The sequence below is a fragment of the Nannobrachium achirus genome (assembly GCF_963921795.1).
Source record: "Nannobrachium achirus genome assembly, chromosome: 21".
Lineage (NCBI taxonomy): Eukaryota > Metazoa > Chordata > Actinopteri > Myctophiformes > Myctophidae > Nannobrachium > Nannobrachium achirus.
The window spans coordinates 35,131,542-35,151,346 of NC_137828.1; the positions used below are offsets into that span (position 1 = coordinate 35,131,542).

The window sequence follows — 19,805 nt, forward strand, 5'->3', positions numbered from 1 at the left end:
CCACCTACTAGACGGAAGCCTCGCCTCACGCAGTCAAGGTAGGCTAATAATAATATATCTGGCGGTGAAATGAGATAAAATCAAAATGATCACGGGCATGCACTAGGGTTTATGTTTTTTCAGCCCTTTCGCTGACGTGGAACAACCGCTGAGTGTTTTTCTCATGCAAGGTGCACTGCAAACCATGCATAATAACGGCCATATGGCGGTTGCGACACAGAGGCTATTTCCATGACGGGTGCGGTTGGTAGGATGGATCCTATATGAATGAATGAGGAGGAATGCTTAGTCTGGCGGGATGACAGCACCGTGGAATTTTGGCAGGACCGGTGAGGGCTTATTGATAGCTGTTCTCCGTCCATCTGGCTGTCTGGTGCAGATTTCCTTTTCTTTTTTTCTCCCATTCTCCTTAATGTAATGAGTATGACATGGGCCTATAGGTTAATCTATAGTTGAACCATTGAGAGTCTTTATTTCAAATTATTTTGAACCATTGTTTAAGCCAATATAGGCTATGTAATGGGGCTTTGAATTAAGGCTGGCGTGCTAAATCCACAACTCATCACAAGATAACCTGTTTGGTGAGAGAAGAGAACTAAATACAAATTGTTTTGTTGCTCACATCTTTCTTGCTTTCTAGAAAATGTAGAGGCTATTTCTGGTTAAGCTAAACTGGTTATTCCTGCCTTTATGACAAAGTGAAGTTTGCCTGTGATCCTGCATAATGTGTTTGCTTTTGTGATACTAACTTTAGTTGGGCTGATGTTAACTGAGAACAAATAGGCCTACAGCCACTGAGCCACACCACAAACACAGGCACGAACACATGTGCACGCACACACTAACACTAACACACACACTTGGGGGGGGGGGGGGGGGGGGCTTTGCACATATAGGCTAGACCAGCTGTCACTGTATAATATGCACCATATTGTGTGAAAGAGTGAAAATACATGCCAGGTTGCCAATGAAACAGAATATCATTCCAGTATTCTGTGTTTTTGTGTACATATCTGCACGTCTCTTTGTGTTTGTGCGTGATTAAATGTTATGTTCATGCATGTATGCATGTGTGTGTGTGTATGTGTGTGTGTGTGTGTGTGTGTGTGTGTGTGTGTGTGTGTGTGTGTGTGTGTGTGTGTGTGTGTGTGTGTGCGTGCGTGCGTGCGTGCGTGCGTGCGTGCGTGCGTGCGTGCGTGCGTGCGTGCGTGCGTGCGTGCGTGCGTGCGTGCGTCTTTATTTTCCAGACTGGGGCACCATGAGTGAGGATGCGTCTGTCACCCCCGGCTGGCTGAGCCCTGACTCCACGGCGTGGGCCAGCGGCGGCGGGGTCCTGGTGGAGAACGGCACGGGACTGGGAACGTTCACCCCGGACGAGCTGCTCCCCCCCAGCCCTCCGCTGCCCCTGCTGGTCAACCCCTGGGACATTGTGCTGTGCTCCTCCGGGACGCTCATAGCCTGCGAGAACGCCCTGGTGGTCCTGGTGATCTGGCAGAACCCCGCGCTCCGAGCGCCCATGTTCCTGCTGATCGGCAGCCTGGCGCTGGCCGACCTCCTGGCCGGCCTTGGCCTGGTGCTCCACTTCACCTGTGCCTACCTGCTACGCTCCGACTCGGCCCAGCTGCTGACCGTGGGCCTGGTGGTGGCGTCCTTCTCCGCCTCCGTCTTCAGCCTGCTGGCCATCACCATCGACCGCTACCTGTCGCTCTACTATGCCCTCACCTACAACTCGGAGCGCACGGCGGCGTTCACCTACACCATGCTGTTCCTGCTGTGGGGGCTGTCCCTGTGCCTGGGCCTGCTGCCCGTCACCGGGGTCAACTGCCTGGCGGAGGAGGCCACGTGCAGCGTGGTGCGGCCACTCACCAAGAACAACGTGGCGGTGCTCTCTGTCTCCTTCCTGCTCCTCTTCGGCCTCATGCTGCAGCTCTACGTGCAGATCTGCAAGATCGTGATGCGCCACGCGCACCAGATCGCCCTCCAGCACCACTATTTGGCCGCCACGCCCCACTACGTCACCACGAGGAAGGGCGTGTCCACCTTGGCCATCATCCTGGGCACCTTCGCCGCCTGTTGGATGCCGTTCACTGTCTACTCCCTCATAGCGGACTACACCTACCCTCCTCTCTACACCTATGCCACGCTGGTGCCTGCCACCTACAACTCCGTAATCAACCCGGTCATTTATGCCTTCAGGAACCAGGAGATCCAGAAGGCCTTGTGGCTGGTGTGCTGTGGCTGTGTGCCGGCCAGTGTGGCCCACCGGGCACGGACGCCCAGTGATGTCTGACCAAATGGACCCAGGTGGGGAGAGAGAGGTGCCCTAGAGGTTGGCTGTGCTCCTGCCTGGCTCTGTCGAGTGTCAAAGAGAGCAGCAGCAGGGAAGATGAAGCGATGTAGCAGGGTTAATAATGTGGCCCTGGGCAGAGAGCTATAGATTCAGCTTGGATTGAAGGTGTTCCCAAGAGAGGCTATTTGGTTAATAATCCATAGCCCGCCTGGATGTATGGCAGTCTGTTTTATTTGTTGTGCTCACTGTAACACAAAGGTATCTCACTGTCTTCCCCAGCCATGGCTGCCACCAACCGGGTGACACCATCCAAGCTGGGCCACGCCCTGCCTGTTCTGCAGAGAGCGATAGATGTGTCCCGTGTTTAGGCAGCAGCTGTACATAGAATGTTAATATAGTTTATAGCACTGGAGCTATTGTTGATATGTGCTTTTCCCCCTACGACACATGAGAGATAATTATTAGATGGTGCCACTGTGCGTGCGTCCATGCGTAAAGGCACACAGCGGATTTAGAGACGTGTGTGTGTGTGTGTGCGTGTGTGTGTGTGTGTGCAGTGTGTTGCATGGGAAGGACAGGGAGAGAGGAGAGATAGAGCAGAGCTGATGATAAAGATGCAGGCATTTCCCACAATGAAGCCTGTCTGAGTCTCCAGCGGCATCTCGTCTCGCTGCTGCACCCTGAACGTGCGTCGAAAGCTAAACAACCGCGGAGAGCTATAAATAGCCTCAGTGCCCTGCGTCCTCCACAGACGCCAAGAAAGAAATCAAGCCGGGGAGGAAGAAAAGAGCCTCTCTTGGTCTTTCTTGGTCTCGCTGTATATACAGTACATATATATAAAATCGCTTTAATGTCCCTACCCCCCAGCGTGTGTGAATGTGATTTTGTACAGCTTGTAGACATTCAGTATCTGAGGCTAATAATACCTTGCAAAACAGTCCCCGAAAAGACCCCCTTGTGCCATTAAGCCCCCAATGCCTTTGTATTCTTTAGCTTAATCAAATCAGAACCACCCAACAAATTAGAGACCTGTCTCACATCACATCTTGAAAGAATTGGCTATAACTAGCTTTGTTTTTATTTAAATTATTGAATGTCAAGAGATAGTGATATAGAACAGTGGTTTTGATAATTTGACAAGATGTTCAAAATCTTTTCTTACCGGAATGTTTTGCGTTTATTCACTTTATTATGGATCGTCAAATCTTGTCAAAGCCCTTTCACCATTGTGTGAACTGCATGCTAGATTTGGATGTAATTTGCATGCCAAAAGGACAGGTGCCACCTTTTGTCCCCTGTGTGCTGTGCAATGTGATAGGACGCAGAGGCAACCAAAAAACGCCACCCTAATACTTAAGATAGGGTTAGGGTTAGGGTTGTAGTCGATCTGCAATTTTTTGGGCAAATGTTCCGCTCAGGATAATGCATTTTGATTATCGTGATAATATCGTAAATCGCGTTTTCTTTTGTCACAATAATCGTGATATTACATTTTCATATCGTCCCATCCCTAATTGTAACACTTTCTCACAATAATGTACACATTCAGATCCCAGTTCCATCCTCACTCACACCTCTATGACTGAATGAGCCTAGTATAGGCCTACCTGAAGAAACAGTTAAGAGGTATTGTTCTTCCAGCATTGCTTTAACGAACTGCTGTTGTTGTTTTTTTTGTATTATTTATTTATCTGACTTTAACTATCCCATAATTATTTTAGTCTGAAGTATTTTTCATTCCCCAGTGATTTGTCATTTGAAATGATCTGCCAGCCCACAAATCTGTCCAGGACTTTAGTCATTCACTCATATCATATCATATCATATCATATCATATCATATCAGCAATAGCCTGTAAGGGGTAGTTATTGTATACATTTGAAGCAATACAGAGACAGCAATAACATGCATATTCTTACATGACATCTTCCTGCATAGCCGATGTCCAACATAGACCATGTGAGTAAGGAAGTTCCAGTTTGCTATGGCAAGCAGGCCCAACAAAGCATTATGATGATTTAGTCATAAGCAGTAGATGTCTAAATGGGAGGTGTGAAAATCACTTGGAAAAGTGGAATGGATAGAATTGACAGGCACAAACGACTCATTTGTCACAATAACATCACTGCCTCATAATATTTTCTGCGTTGGGTTATGACCGTGAATTGGGCTTTTTTTTATCTGAATGGAATAATGAAACTTTTGTTGCCTCTACCTTGTGATACAAACTGTGTCGTAAACTTTAAGTCTCTGTGAATAGGGACAAGTTTTGTTTCCTTATCCGTGTATACAGTATGAGTTGCATGGGCTTTGAATGTGTGCATGTGCGTCTGTGCGTGTTTGTGATCAGCAGCCCCACTGGCACAGACCATATCTGTAGTGTCTCTGTGTGTGTGCGTGCGTGCGTGTGTGTGTGTGTGTGTGTGTGCGTGCGTGTGTGTGTGTGTGTGTGTGTGTGTGCATGTGTGTGGAAACACGTTTGAGGAATAACTCCCTGCTGACATCCATGACTAAGGTCACTTAGAGGATAAAGTCTTCCTGCGGTTCTGAGAGGAGTGGTCTTGTTAAAAATGCGTTTGTCCTTGCAGCATGATGAGTTTTGAGGAGAGGCAGTACAGGGACACACTGACCCTCCGTGCAGAAATTCCAGCACTTCAAACCAGAGTGAATGGAACCATTTGATAGAACTGGAATCCTATTGCTCCTCTTCTTGTTTGTCCCAAAGTCTCTTCTACGTTCTTGATACTTTTATTCTTATTTCAATCAAATCATGTGTGGTACAAACAGGTGTCCATAAAGTGACCTCTGAATGATTCTTATGAGCTAAATTGGCCACTTCCGCATGCAGAGCAAATGTTGCTTTCTTCCCTTCCTAGCAGGCTTCTGCCTAATGTAGGGGTCTTCAAAAAAGGGGTCCGGGACACCAAGGGGGTCCTCAGAGTTACTACAGGGGGGCCGCCAAATCCTTGTATGATAGGATAATTCTGTTAAAGGAGTAGTTCACCCCCAAAATGACTTTTTTTCTATTGATTACTCAGGCCATGGAGAGTAGAGTTCAATAATATTTTTTGTTTTTTGTCACATTCCTAAGACAAAATTTTGATTCGAGTAAATTTACCCCCATTGATTCCGGATGGTGACCCGTTTCGAAACGGGTCACCATCCGGAATGAATGGGGGTAAATTTATTGTTATCACAGGAGAAGCCAAAAATAGCAGATCTACAAGCTCTCAACGCCTCACGCTGCGAGGCGTTGCAAGCTTGTAGATCAGCTATTTTCGGCAAATAGGTTTGGTGTAGAGGTCAAAAATACATAGGGAGAGGTCAAGTTTACAAAATATCGACGATTTAAGTGGTTAAATGTCTGAAAATACACATTAACATAAATCCAAAACAGAATGATGACAGTGCTGTCAAACAAGTCTATGAATCTATCTATGAAATTGATGAAAATCTACATCACACATTTATACAATATGTAGAGGGGGTCCCTGCTTCATCTCTCTCTCTCTCAACTAAGGGGTCCTTGGCCTGAAAACGTTGAAGACCCCTGGCCTAATGTATACTCTGCAGTATGACGGGGTGGCTTGCAGTAAAGATCCATTCTTTTCAGCAAGCTACACAATCGTGCAATGGAGTATAAATAGCCTTCATTCCCTGGAGGTGTCCAACGATCTGAAACAACTGGACAGACATTAACATTTGAGCTCCTCTTGCTGAATGTGAGGTTTCCATCTTTCTGTTTTTTTTAAGACGATAAACCAAACCTACATGATATACATGATAAATGAATTAATGAGCAAATGTGCTTGAAATGGATGGTGTTGGAAGTAGGGAAGCAAAGCAGCATTTCTTCACATTGGAAACGTGGCCTGTGTATGTTAACTTGTGAACAGTGTTACAGACTGACCCTTGTAGATGAGTCAGCCTGGCACATCAAACTCTTTATTCCTTTACCTTTGGAGGGGGGGGGGGGGGGGGGGGGAATCTATTTTGTTATATTCATTGAAAAGTTCTATTTTTTTCCACTAGTCTGACCTGTTTTCTTTTTTTTTCTTTATGATGTTGTATTATTCAGTGCTGTAAAGCCTTTTTCTGAATGTAGTAAATAATCAAAGGTTTATTGGATATGCCTCTCCTCTTGACTGTTAAGGTTCAAATATGGCATGCTTTCTAAGCAGCAACTTTATAACAGGCAGGGGTCTTCAACAGGGGGTCCAGGACCCCTAGGGGGTCTTCACTGTTACTAAAGGCAATACAACATGTATTGGGGGGGGGGGGGGGGGGGTCCCTGCTTCACCTCTCTCTCTCCACTAGGGGGTCCATGGGCTGAAAAAAACGTTGAAGACTCCTGCTTTATCCTACTTTGGTACTTTGGTCCCGCCATGCATGGTGCTACCAAAGTCAGTCCAACTGGGAGTGAGAAGGGATGCATAAATGAAATATTTCCACCTGATTTGTTCTTCTGTTCATTGTCACTTCCCTCCCTTCAGTATGCAGCAGTTTGTAAAGAAGTGTGATTGAGTTGATTTTAGCTACACAAGGGAGAGGGAAGCTTGTTTGAGTGACCAATGGCACAAGGCCTCTTCTGATTGGTCAATGTCCTCAATCATATGTAGCCTACAGTAATGTCAGCCTGGCATTTGTAAAGATGTGAAATGGGATTTTTATGGCTGGGCAGGTGAAAACAAGGGCTTTGTGTCCAAGAGTAGCAAAAAAAACGGTGGTACTTCTCTGTAGGGATGGACCTGTTACACTGTGTGTGATGATTGTGCAACGTAACAGTACAGAAAAGTATCATGGCCCTTGTGTACAGACCAGTGGTGGAAAAAGTACTCACATTCTTTACTTAAGTAAAAGTACAAAATGTTTGAAAATAGCAGATAACGCGCCGCGATGCGACACATTGTGAGCTTGTAGATCGTCTATTTTCAAATAGCCTAGGTATAAAATAGGGCGAAAGTGGTTAACGTGTGTTTTATAATATTATAATTTATATCTGCCAAAAGTAACTAGTAACTCAAGTTTTCAAATAATTATAGTGGAGTAAAAGTACAATATTTGGATCCAAGATGTACTGTAGTGGAGTAGAAGTAAAAGTATTGGAAATTGGAAATACTCAAGTAAAGTACAAATATCTCAAAATTGTACTTAAGTACAGTACTTAAGTAAATGTACTTAGTTATTTTCCACCACTGCGTAACAGTACAGAAAAAATATCATGGCTCATGTGTACAGACCGACAAGAGTGATGTGTTAAATTGGGACATGTGGGCCATGTGTGACGGTAACCAATCTAGAGCTAAATATCAAACCCTCAAGGCGCTGAGAGTGTGTGTAGGGTTGGGATCCTTTAGGATTTTAACCATTCCCTCTTAACGGTCCGATTCCTTAACGGTACCCTTTCACGATTCCTATAGCCGATTCCAAATGGACCCTCACTGGCCTGTACAAAGTGGACCCTTACGGGTCCATCCATTTGGTTCCATTTGTACACTCTCAGAGTTAAGGTGGTCCTTGAAATTATAAAGTTTGAGGGCCACCAGTGTTGTAATTGTATATTAGACGTAAAGTCCACATACCAGCTCTGACAATGTGATAATAAACCACTTCCAGGTTTTCCAAATGTGATGGGACCTGATTATGGTTCCTCGATGTTGGATCCGGGTTCATCCGGTTCCGGATCCCAACCCTGTGTGGGGGGAGGGTGCTACTGTAACGGCATCTTGTGTAGACGTATGCGTAGTTCTTCAATGTGAAATGCACTTTATTTATTTTTTGGACAACAAATGGCACAACAAAGTTAAGTATCTGCAAAATGAAACCGTATAGATGATAATCAACATGCACTAAACTAACAGATATTGTAAGACATTGTGAACGTGGTGTATATTTTTCCAAGGTGTTAGTTGTACTTTTTATTGGTTTGGTTAGCTCACTCAATTGAGAGATCTTGTTAATTTTGTATTAAAAAACAATGTGCTGTGCATAAAAACAAAACTCCTCAACGTTATTGATTTGTTCATCCACACATGAGCTTTGTGCCTCTCTCTTTATGTGCTCCTCTGTTTCCCCGACAACCCCCTTCTTAGCCGTTACCATGGCAACTGAGGGCCTGGTACTGTATGTGTCATCGTTATGATGATAATGGAAGGGCAAAGAGACAGCAGCTTGCCGACGATCCTTCGTTCATCATGTCTTTATTGTTGTCTTGGTCACAGGTAACAGAGCGCACACTAGAACAGTGGTTCTCAAACTTGGGGTCGGGACCCCAAGTGGGGTCCCCAAATTATTTTGTGGGGTCCCCAGATGATTAGCTTAATGTCATTTTTGTTCTCACTGAACGGTAAACAAACCAACATACAGTATAAGTGTGGGTATCTGCACATTTATAAAGTCACAATTTAAGGACTTTCAAGACCGTTTTAATACCAAACTGGCCAAACATTAAGTAAGCAAGAGGTGAACAAATAGCCGATCTACGCATGTAGATCTGCTATTTTCACAATATTTATCTGTAGAACCGAGTCACATTAAATGTAATACCTACAATTCCGAGTGCTTGTCAGGGTGGGGGTCCCCAATTCAAATATGTTTATTTTGTGGGTCACAGCCTAAAAAGGTTTGAGAACCCCTGCACTAGAATATACACATGAACCCACAGCCCCCCACCCCACCCCAACCCAATTCCCATGCTATACAGAGTCACCCCTTTTAGACAGCGCTGAGCAATCACACAACACGGCTGATTGATCTCTCCTTCACTTCCACTTGCTGTAAGTCTAACAGATTAAAAGATTGTCTCCTGATCTATACACGAGACAATGAGTTTCAGTAAAAACATTTAAAAAAGAAACAACCCACAAACAAATAAAGACGAGTGCATCAGTCAGCTCGAGAGGGAAGGTTCTAAATTAGTTGTGTATTAACAGCCATAAAGCCTTCACTATATGTGTGAAAAGCCCCTCTGGGGGCGCCACAGGGTGTCATAGTGTTATACTAGGTACTGTAAGTCAGGTAGCAAGACACATCCACTGGGGTGTATTCTCCATGCTTAGCGTTGAACTGAACGTTAAGGGTTTCAGAAAAGTGGTCAATATCACAGTGTAATAATAACCTAACAAGATATATACCTAAACCTTTTTTTTTTATGTTTCCGTTTTTTCACCTTTGTCTTGCATCTTGAATACACCCCTAGTTTTCCAGTTTTGGACCATTAAGCTTATATCATAGTGTGTGTGTGTGTGTGTGTGTGTGTGTGTGTGTGTGTGTGTGTGTGTGTGTGTGTGTGTGTGTGTGTGTGTGTGCGTGCGTGCGTGTGTCTGTGTCTGTGTGTTTTCCAATACTTTATATTTATATGTGACAACCTGCGGATGTGTGTAACAGTAGGCATTCATTCAAGTGAGATTGGGATCAACTGGCTGATTGTGTGTGTGTGTGTGTGTGTGTGTGTGTGTGTGTGTGTGTGTGTGTGTGTGTGTGTGTAGAAATAAGGAGTGTGTGTGTGTGTGTGTGTGTGTGTGTGTGTGTGTGTGTGTGTGTGTGTGTGCGTGTGTGTGTGTGCGTATGCAGGTGCACACGCGTGTTTATCAAGTGTGTTAATCGGACCAGTCATTCTCCTCCAGCTCGGAGTCGTCCTCAGAGTCAGAGTATTCCACAGCGATGCGTCGAGACAGGATGGTGGCCACGTCGTTCCCCACCGGCTCCCTCTTAGCCTGCTGCTCCTGCTGCTCCTGAACCTTCTTCAGCTGGATGCCTGGAAGACAACGTGGACAGCCGCCTTGTTAACTCATTGTAGTTTGGCTGTAGTGCTTTTCAACCGTTTTCATATCAAGGTCCATTATGTATTGAGCATAAATGTGATGAGATTTTAATATTTTGTTATCATTGGCAAAGATTTTGTCCACAATTCCATGCTGTATTGATGGGGTACCATAGGAGAGATAACAGGCAAACTTTGATAAAAAATTACAATTCTACATTCTCTAATTGTGTAATTAACTCTTGAGAGTGTAAAATTAAACTTACGGGTCCACTTGGTTTCATTTTACAAGAGTTAAAGGGTCCATTTGGTTACTAACTCTCTATCATTTAGCTGGGGACCACCTGGAACCCTCTCAAGGACCACTATCGTAAACAGCCATTGACCATGTCCACATGCTGGCCATTTTGCTCTTAAGTCACACCTCCCAAACGTTTATGGAGTCTTACCCATGCGAATAGCAGCCAGCAGGTCACTGCGAGCATCATTGACCACCTGGGCCTCGCCGGACATGGCAGACATCTTGGGAGTGGTGGAGTGGGAGGCGCCGGCTGGGAGGGGAGGAGGCGGAGGGCCGGGAGGAGGCGGTGCCGGCATGGCTCCAGAGACGGGTGGAGGAGGCGGAGCGTAGCCCATTTGACCAGGGAGAGGAAGCGGGCCTCCGGGAGGCGAGGCAAAGGCCGTCTGGGCCGAAGGGATGAGGGGAGCAGGGGGCGGGGCAGGGGGACCAGCGTTGGCATAGCCGTCCACACTGCAAGACAGACAAACATGAGTGAGTGTCTTTGTCTAATCAAGGAGAGAGTTAAAGGAGTAGTTCACCCCCAAAATGACTTTGTTTTTATTGATTACTCACACCATGGAGACTTGAGTTCAATAATATCTTTTTGTATTTGTTGTAAAAAAATGTTGCAAACAAATTATTATAGTAAATTTACCCTCATTGATTCTGGATGGGGACCCAAATGCATTTGGGTCCCCATCTGGAATCAATGGGGGTAAATGTATTGTAATAAAAAAAATTGTCTTAGGAATGCAACAAAAAACAAAAAATATTATTGAACTCAAGTCTCCATGGTGTGAGTAATCAATAGAAAAAAAGTCATTTTGGGGGTGAACTGTAGCCTGGTGTAGCCAGACTATATACTAATGCAGCTAACTAACTGCAGTATATAGTGTGTTAACATGGGTGGATTGTTTAGCTGTGCTAGGCTAGGTGAACTACTCCTTTAATAGCCTTATTATTCAATGCTAAGTGCAGCCTATATTGACCCACTAGGTGGCAGCATTTACTACATATTATATAAGGAAAGTCATTGAGGGCAGGAAACTTACATCAAACAACCTATAATTCTTATTCTGGCAGTGCTCACTAAAATATAAATAAAATCACACCTTGTGTGAAGTGAGCGGTGCTATTTATGAGTTAATTTCTTTAAGCGTCACGCGAAGCTTGGCCAATGTGACCCTGGGCGTACAACAAACTTTGAGCGCTTTGTGTAATAAGGGATAATGAGTGGCTCCGCGGTGAATGACAATATATAACAGACCGACGGACTGATAACTCCCCGAGGCGCAGGAGTTATCAGGCCGAAGGGATGTTATATATCGCCATTCACCAAGGAGCCATTCATTATCCCGCTTATTACCCGGCTACTAAATAAAATTAATAATTCGACTCAAAACTAAAAACAAAACAAAGTATTTCCTTGTTTACAGACGACTGGAAGTGTTCCACAAGTGTCGCGCTGGGCGTCCCCCCAAGCGCGACACGGTCGCCTTGGAAAACAAGGAAGTGGTGATTAAATAGAATCCATTTTCAGATACTACGTCGTCTATTTCTCGCTTAAAATATTTTTTAAAACATTCTTGAGAGCAACATTTAGTTCTAAATGTCGCTGTGTGTGTGTTTACATGGCTGACATGTTGGATACAGCACAAGATTCACGCAGTGCAGCTTGACTGCAGCAGGTGCTCTGAGTCTTTGATTAGGCAGCGGTCTGTTATAGAGTGGAGCGGTCTGTTATCAGGGAATATCAGACCTCTGATTTCAGCGCTTGACCAATCAGAATCAAGCATACAAACAAGCCGGGTAATAAGCCAAGATAAAGGCCAGATGTAGGCCACGCTTCAGAACCCAGACATTTTTGGGGCCCGGAAGCACCGCTCAAATATGACACCTCTGTAATGTGTTCAATGTCCTTGTTTGTGAGTGCTTATGTATCTGTGTTCAGGCTTATGTATGTGCGAGCGAGTGTGTATATGTCCGCAATGTGTGTATTTAGGCGACTAGACATATTTCTTTTACCTGTAGTCCACAGGTGGCAGAGGAATGGAGCCACCGTTCATGGTTTCGGTGGCCGGGGGAGGCGGCGGGACTTGGTGGTGAGGACGTCCCAACGTCCCTCCCTGGTAGGCCATGGACCTGCCGCCCCTGTAGTCACGCTCTCCTCCGTGGATGCCGTGTCCGCCGGCCGCCATCTGAGCAGCCAGGACACTAGGGGGCGGGCCGGAGTAGGTGTGGGCGTGGCCCGCATGGTTCATGGCATTGGGGTAGGGATAGTGGTCAAGGCCGCCGTGACCCCTAAAAGAGACAGGGAGACACTCAGAGATCAATTGGATTTTTGGTGGTGTGTAACAAATCGATTGCCCTCCTGGCCCCCAAACTGTGGAATAAACTCCCTGACCCTGTCGCACTTAGAACTAAAGACTCACTCCCTAGCTTCCGCCGTGGACTGAAGACTCACCTCTTCAGACTCCACCTAAACCCATAGCACTACTGTAACACTCCCCTTCCCTCGATGACCATACATGAAGCTAGATAGCATTTTTTAGATCTTTTTTTTTTTTTACTTTTTTTTTTTTTTTTTTACTGATTAGGTTGCGTGGTCTACCTATGTTATTGTTTTTCTAGATTGATATTCCTATGCATTTGTTTTATTGTTGTTGATGTACTGACACATTATCTTGCTTATTATATTGATGTATTACCTGCTTTTTGTAAGTCGCTTTGGATTAAAAGCGTCTGCTAAATGCCTAAATTGTAAATTGATGCTGTGTGTGTGTTCATTTCACTGACCTGTTCTCTGGGGACATTGAGCCCTCGGAGGACGCCCCGCGGTCTCGGTGTATGGTGTGCCGGTGGTCTGGCCTCAGCTCCTTATCCAGAGCCATCATGTTCCACTCCTGCCTGCGGTTCCTCGCCTTGCGCACCTTCTTCACCTCCCTCTGCAGCGTACCGTCCACGCAGCACTTCTGCTCCTATGGGGAGGACAACAGTGAGTAGGTTGTCATTTTATGTTAGGCCAGTGAGGATGATGCTACACTAACAAGGGTAGATAAATACTAGCCACTGGCCATTCAAATTCCAGAATCATACCTTATTTTTCCTCTTCTCTTTTCTCTTGTCTTCTGTGTCCTGTAGCATCTTTTCTTTCCACAGGACAAAGAAGTATGAGGGATCAGTGTAGAACTTAAGCCCTTCCTTGCCATCATCCCTGCAGAAACAACGCATGAATGTCACAGAAAGGCTATAATGCCACTACTTGACCCATCAACTGGGTGCAAATGTTTTCAGCAACACTACACTAGCTGATGTATTGCAAAACAACAAACTTTTACGGTGCAGAGGGTTGACACCGTGTCTACGTATGACCGGTCAATCTTCAAGTTTTTTTTTATGGAGATAGATATGTTGCATAATTCGTGAGCAAATAGATTTGATTTGAGCTCTCGCATATTACAAGTGTTCAAATCAAATCTATTTGCTCACGAATTACAGTATGCAACATATCTATCTCTATAGTTTTGGGCAATTGCGAATCAAATGGGAAATGCTCAGGCTTTCTGGTTTGAATGTGAACCCCAACAAATCATATAAGCAAAGCAGTGCAAATTACATATCAATGGTCCAGATGTGTAACTAAACCTGTTTAGTCTACTAGGATACTACTTCTAATGTCTAAGTGATCATACCCAAAAAGCTTACCCAACCTTTCTCTACAAGATGCTATAATATTATAATAGAGGCTATGTATTAATCCTTTACATGCAGAGGGTGGCAGCTCTTGTCATTGTCAGAGTATCTGAGTGTATCTCGCAGCGTGTAGGGGATAAAACATCTGAAACCATGAATATTGTAAAAGTTGTGGAGGAAAGGACATAGAACAAACCGATATTAAGAAAAACTAGACCGGTGCACTCTGCTCAGGGCCCACGCAAGCTCCCCAAAAAGAGGGAGAGCTAGAATGTTTATGTCAAATGTGTCACCTTGTTCATTTTGTCACTAAACTCATGCCTGCTCAAAGGGAAGCTCTTTAAAAGAACGTCATGTTTAAACATCCCCAGCAGGGGTAAGAATCACCACGCGTCTGAAATTGAACTGAAACTCCCTCCCATTCAACAATAAACCTCTACAGAAAACCCGTCAATTTTATGAAAGTAAGATATGCTTTCGTTAGAGGTAACCCTAATGAAAGCATATCTGTATCGACGCTGAGTTTGAGGAGGAATGCATAAGCGCACCGCCCTCTACACACACTCGGTATGGAACAGATTCAGGACTCAAACATACATACAAAATTAGCCAATTGCACAACCTCACCATTGACACAAAACATTACATGTGTGTGTGTGTAAGATCCACACCTGTAACATGAGAGATTGTTGAGAGGAGGAGGCTTGTCGCTGATGTTGTACATCTCTTTGACAGGGTTGGGTATGCTGCCCTGCGACACCACCTGCTGGTCTTGAGTGGTGGAACTCTTGAAGGCCTTCCTCATGTTTATGTCCTGCAGGGAAACTGAGGGAGGAGGAGGAGGAGAACAACAGATAGACATGTACGTACACAGAGAGACAGACAAACAGACAGATATATAAGAAAGAAGACACTGCCACTCAGGAGTGGAATTCCTTGCCAACTCCCTTAAAACATTTAGCTCGCTGGCATCTTTCAAAACTCACTTTTCAGGAGGCCAGAGAAGGAGGTAGTTATCACTTATCCCATAGACAGGCAAGAAGTGTTTCCCCGATCCTGTACATATAATGTTTTTATAACTGCGATATTATTTTTGCTTTTTGCTTGCTATTTATTATGTCCATGAATTAAATACAGAGGGCTTTCAACGTAAAAAAGACCGTAAAAGGTCTTATTTGAGATGTTCCTTTTAGGCAGGGTGTCTAACTGTACTTGTACTGTACTACATTTCAATTGTATTGACTATACTTGTACTGTTCTCCATTTTTGTCTAATAAAATAATCAATCAATCAATCAAGAGAAAGAGAGGAAATGTTTAGTCAGTGTTACATTCAAGAGTGGAGGTTAGAAAAATAACGCACAAGGACACTTTGTAGTTGTGAAAACAGTTCGGAAGATGACTTCTTTGATGTCAAAATTATTCTATGGTTACAGAATTACTTATGCCCATGAAACCCTTGGCCTTGACTGTAGGATGCTGTGTTGTGTTTCAATGAAATAAGAGACGGCTGGCCTCTGGAGGCTACGATGTTCAAGGGCAAATATGTTTGGCAGTGAAAAAGGTGCACGGAGACAACAAGATATAATACAGTATATCCACATTCTGCACACTGCAGGTACTGCATATTGATGTTTCATCGCTGTAGTAATTTGGCTACGATTTCCGCTGCTGACCCCCATGACCCTTCTTCCACTGTGACCCACCTTCCTCCACGGTGGAATCCAGCTGTGTGACCTTGACAGCCAACCGGTCGATGCGGTCCTGGAGGGAGTTGGCACGAAGGTAGAAGGTGTTAGCCTCGTTAAATAATTCTCCAAATATGTCCTCTGCATGCTTACCTGCAGGAAGAGGATGGGTGGGAGGAAGGGTTAGGGCGGAGGTTAGTAAAGGCAGAGAAGAGCAGCACAGGTCAATACAAGGACACTAACCAATATTTGATGCCGTGAGCATCACCAGGGACACGGAAGGGAAATCGATAGACTGGTAATGTGACACACGGCAGCATTCTTGGAATCTATGCAGGCTGTGGAGCACTGCGTGTATAATATAAATGCATAGGACTCCAATCAAGCAACTGCAACTGATCATGACGATTGTCGTGTGAATGTGAACTGATTAGAGCTGAGCGCTTGCATCACACAGCACCACAGTGTCTAAGCAAATTAGTGGTTTTGTCCCCTTTGTGAGTAACTGCTCTCTTTCTGAGGAAGGCACTATTCCACTGCTATTGAAGGCACTATTCCACTGCTATTGAAGGCACTATTCCACTGCTATTGAAGGCACTATTCCACTGCTATTGAAGGCACTATTCCACTGCTATTGAAGGCACTATTCCACTGCTATTGAAGGCACTATTCCACTACTATTGAAGGCACTATTCCACTGCTATTGCATTCCAGTATAACTGTTCAGTGGCCAACAGCAGTACTGAACTGGAGAGTTAACACTATGTAATTGATGTACTGTTTCTTTTTTGTTTGTTTTTTGCCTTTATTGAGAGTTCATGTGAAGATGGACAGGAAAGAGGATAGGGCGAGACACGCAGCATAGGTCGTCAGGAATGGGACTCAAACCCGTGACTTTTAGAGCCTACATGTGGAATGCGCCTGGACCGCTAGGCCAGCAGGCGCCCTCTTTGCATTCTTTAATTTACCGCAGCAGCAGTCTAGCAAAAACGTACACACTAACACAGGTGGCACTGAAAAAACTCTGCTTTGTGTCGCGCCTATGCCGCAGCACAGCCACGTCAATAACCATGATATATAATAGCACTCTCTCCTGTGTCATTGCTCAAACAAACCCACGAGCCAGGCTGGGTGTAGGTAGGGAAATACAGCACAGTCCAACATAACATTAACAAGCCTTGGAATGTATTTTTCCTGCGATCAAAATGTTTTCAAGTGACAGTACTGTTTAAGCTGTTCTAAAAATATGATTATAGAATAAAGCCTGTTGTCTGTGGAGTGAAGGTGAACCTCCACAAAGACACACTAAGGGCTATTTCTGTCCCTCCTGCTGACAGGATGACTGCAGGAAAAATATGTAGAGGAAGGAAGAAGCATGGGTCCAGCGCGCCGAGCTCCATCAACTCTGACCTCCCTAGAGGCTTTTGAAGCTCCATGTCTCTCCACAGTCCACACATACAGATACACACAAACACATTCACATTCGTGGACGTATGCGACGCACGCACACAAACACACACAGATCTAAACACCACCCATAGACATGCTGTGAGTAAAGTAAAAACATATACAGTACCTCCAGGCTTGCACATTCACATACACACGCGCGCGCACGCACGCACGCACGCACGCACACACACACACACACACACACACACACACACACAACGAACATGCACATAAGCAGCTTCCCTAGCTAGGTCTGGCCCTCCAGGGCAGGCCTCTGTGACCACTCATTTATATTTAACCCACACAGCTGCTGCTGAAAGGCCCACTCCCAACACAGGAACTCAGCACAATGAGAAAGAAAGAGAAAGGGAGAGACATACAAATTGTGCAGAAATAAAAATCGAGGACAGACAGACAGACAGACAGACAGACAGACAGACAGACAGACAGACAGACAGACAGACAGACAGATGGAGAGACACAGAGAGAGAGAGAGAGAGAGAGAGAGAGAGAGAGAGAGAGAGAGAGATTGGGTACAACCGTGGCTATGTGACAACATGAACTGGACTGTGGCTGCGGGTTCTGGGGCAGAGGAGTGAAAGAGGACAGGAGGCCCCCAGGGCTGCAATCACTTTGGCTAATGGACTTACACTATGAGAATCAATTTAATACCGTTATACATGTATACACATACAGCCCACGCACACCCATCTATCTATCCACCCACCCACCCACAGCACACACCAGAGTTGCCAGGTCTGCTTATTTTAAGTGACTTTTGGACCTGCAAAAATGTGTGTTTTTTTTTCTTCTTTTTTTTAGGGGGGCCTTGTTTCTAAAGTGTAGTTGCTTATTTGGGCTTGCTTCCATTTTGTTTAAACCAACACGTCAAGGACCCCCAAATGAATGTGCATTTGTTCACAGACCCCATCTGAAATTATAATTTGTGGCAGGGACCCTCATACCAGATTTGTATTCAAGCTATTGCACTTTTTCCCCCTCAAGATTGTTTTGAGGCTCACAACACATTGCATCGTAAGCGCCGAAGCTATGGAGCTTACCGCTTTGTACGTAGATCGGCTATTTTCAAATAGCTCACGTATAGGTTTGAAGTGCTCATTTGGCCTAATAGTCGCTAGACCTGGTTGCTTATTTTTATTTTCTCTTGCAAAATCTGGCAACACTGACTCTCTCCCTCTCTCTCTCTCTCACACACACACACACACACACACACACACACACACACACACGCGCACACACACACACACACACACACACGTGCACGCACATCAGCTGTCGCGATGTGTTCATTCTCAGGGGTCAATCTGAGGGGATTACGTTTCAGCCCTCTGTGTTCGGATGTGACGCGGCTGCAAGTCAACCGTTAGCCCAGTGACCTCCGGGCCCTGTAGCCATGACAACACGCAAATCAATCACTGCTTTGGGATTAATGATGAAAACATGTGATCTTATTCTCTTACAAAGAGGCTACACACACAGTACAGGAAGTCCTCATTATGAGTCTGTGGTCGGGATGCAGTCCTGTCTGGACTCACGGGTCAGGGAAAGTGTTGAAGTATCAAAATGGTTCGCATTATTGCCACTATTGTAGGAGCAGTTTAAAAACATGTCATCTGCCATTATATCGTCACTGTCGGGCAGAAACCTCGTATCTCCAAGTTTCCTTTTTTTCTTCTCGTAAATTAAAGCCCTACTTCATCAGGAGGCGTTGTGTCCTTGTAGTTCGGCTATTTTCCCTTTTTTTAAATAACTAAAAAATGAAGGTTTTGGACAAGGTTTCCACCCGACAACAACGATATAATGGTTTTGATGGCATTTTTGTTGCCATTTCTTATCTCTACTAGTGGTTGGTTTATAATATTGTGGAATAGTAGAACATGTCAGAACAATGAATATTTCACTGGTCTGGTCAGTGGTCAGTTTTCTACGCGTTGACAATTCTGTAGCTGCAAGCGTGTATGTGTGTGTGTGTGTGTGTGTGTGTGTGTGAGAGTGTGTGTGTGTTAAGGCTGGGCAATATATCGAAAATATATCGATATCGAGGTATCAACATGCAAGGTATACAGTACATACAGTATTGACAAAGACGACTTGAAATGAGGTATTGGTGTAAGTGTCAAATTAATTAACAGAGTAACAGACACAGTATGCATGCACGACACGTAGCACATGCAAAGAAGTAGTCCACCTGTAACCAGGTGAGGTATTTCAATAAAACCATTGGTGGAAAATGGAAATAAGGCATTTAATGTATTTATTCTATGTGTACTGAGCTGTGTGCATGCATGGATATGCTATTCATTATCTGGGTTAGGCAGGCAGTGGACCTAAAGCAGAAAAACATTAAAAATGATATAATGCAATTGTTTTTACTACTATCGTGAGTAATATCAATATCGAGGTATCCAACCATGTTATCGAATATCTACATTTTTCCTAATATCGCCCAGCCATAGTGTGTGTGTGTGTAGGTGTGTGTGTGTGTGTGTGTGTGTGTGTGTGTGTGTGTGTGTGTGTGTCTTACTCAAGCTGCTGAGCTGCCGTATGATGGCGGAGAGAGTGTTGTTCATCACACATTCCAGCTCACTGCCGATGCCTTCTGGAAGCTCCCCTCGGCAGAGGT

General features: G+C 44.8%; 2 protein-coding genes across 2 annotated transcripts in view; one reads left to right on the plus strand and one right to left on the minus strand.

Moving 5' to 3' along the window:
• Nucleotides 1-1,258: 1,258 nt before the first annotated feature.
• Nucleotides 1,259-2,290, plus strand: gpr12 (G protein-coupled receptor 12; the record flags this gene model as incomplete). Its single annotated transcript, XM_080752129.1, has 1 exon — nucleotides 1,259-2,290. One exon carries the CDS (start codon nucleotides 1,259-1,261, stop codon nucleotides 2,288-2,290), a length of 1,032 nt encoding a protein of 343 aa, XP_080608255.1.
• A 6,846-nt stretch (nucleotides 2,291-9,136) lies between these two features.
• Nucleotides 9,137-19,805, minus strand: part of wasf3b (WASP family member 3b) — a 10,788-nt gene continuing 119 nt past the window's right edge. The window contains exons 1-8 of the mRNA XM_080751609.1: nucleotides 19,707-19,805; nucleotides 15,731-15,865; nucleotides 14,697-14,850; nucleotides 13,429-13,546; nucleotides 13,129-13,310; nucleotides 12,358-12,633; nucleotides 10,502-10,803; nucleotides 9,137-10,046 (exon numbers count right to left, since the gene is read on the minus strand). The exon at nucleotides 19,707-19,805 is cut by the window's right edge and continues 119 nt beyond it. Of these exons, the coding sequence (XP_080607735.1) occupies nucleotides 9,889-10,046; nucleotides 10,502-10,803; nucleotides 12,358-12,633; nucleotides 13,129-13,310; nucleotides 13,429-13,546; nucleotides 14,697-14,850; nucleotides 15,731-15,865; nucleotides 19,707-19,805 (1,424 nt within the window). The 3' untranslated portion in view covers nucleotides 9,137-9,888. The remainder of the gene's footprint in view (nucleotides 10,047-10,501; nucleotides 10,804-12,357; nucleotides 12,634-13,128; nucleotides 13,311-13,428; nucleotides 13,547-14,696; nucleotides 14,851-15,730; nucleotides 15,866-19,706) is intronic.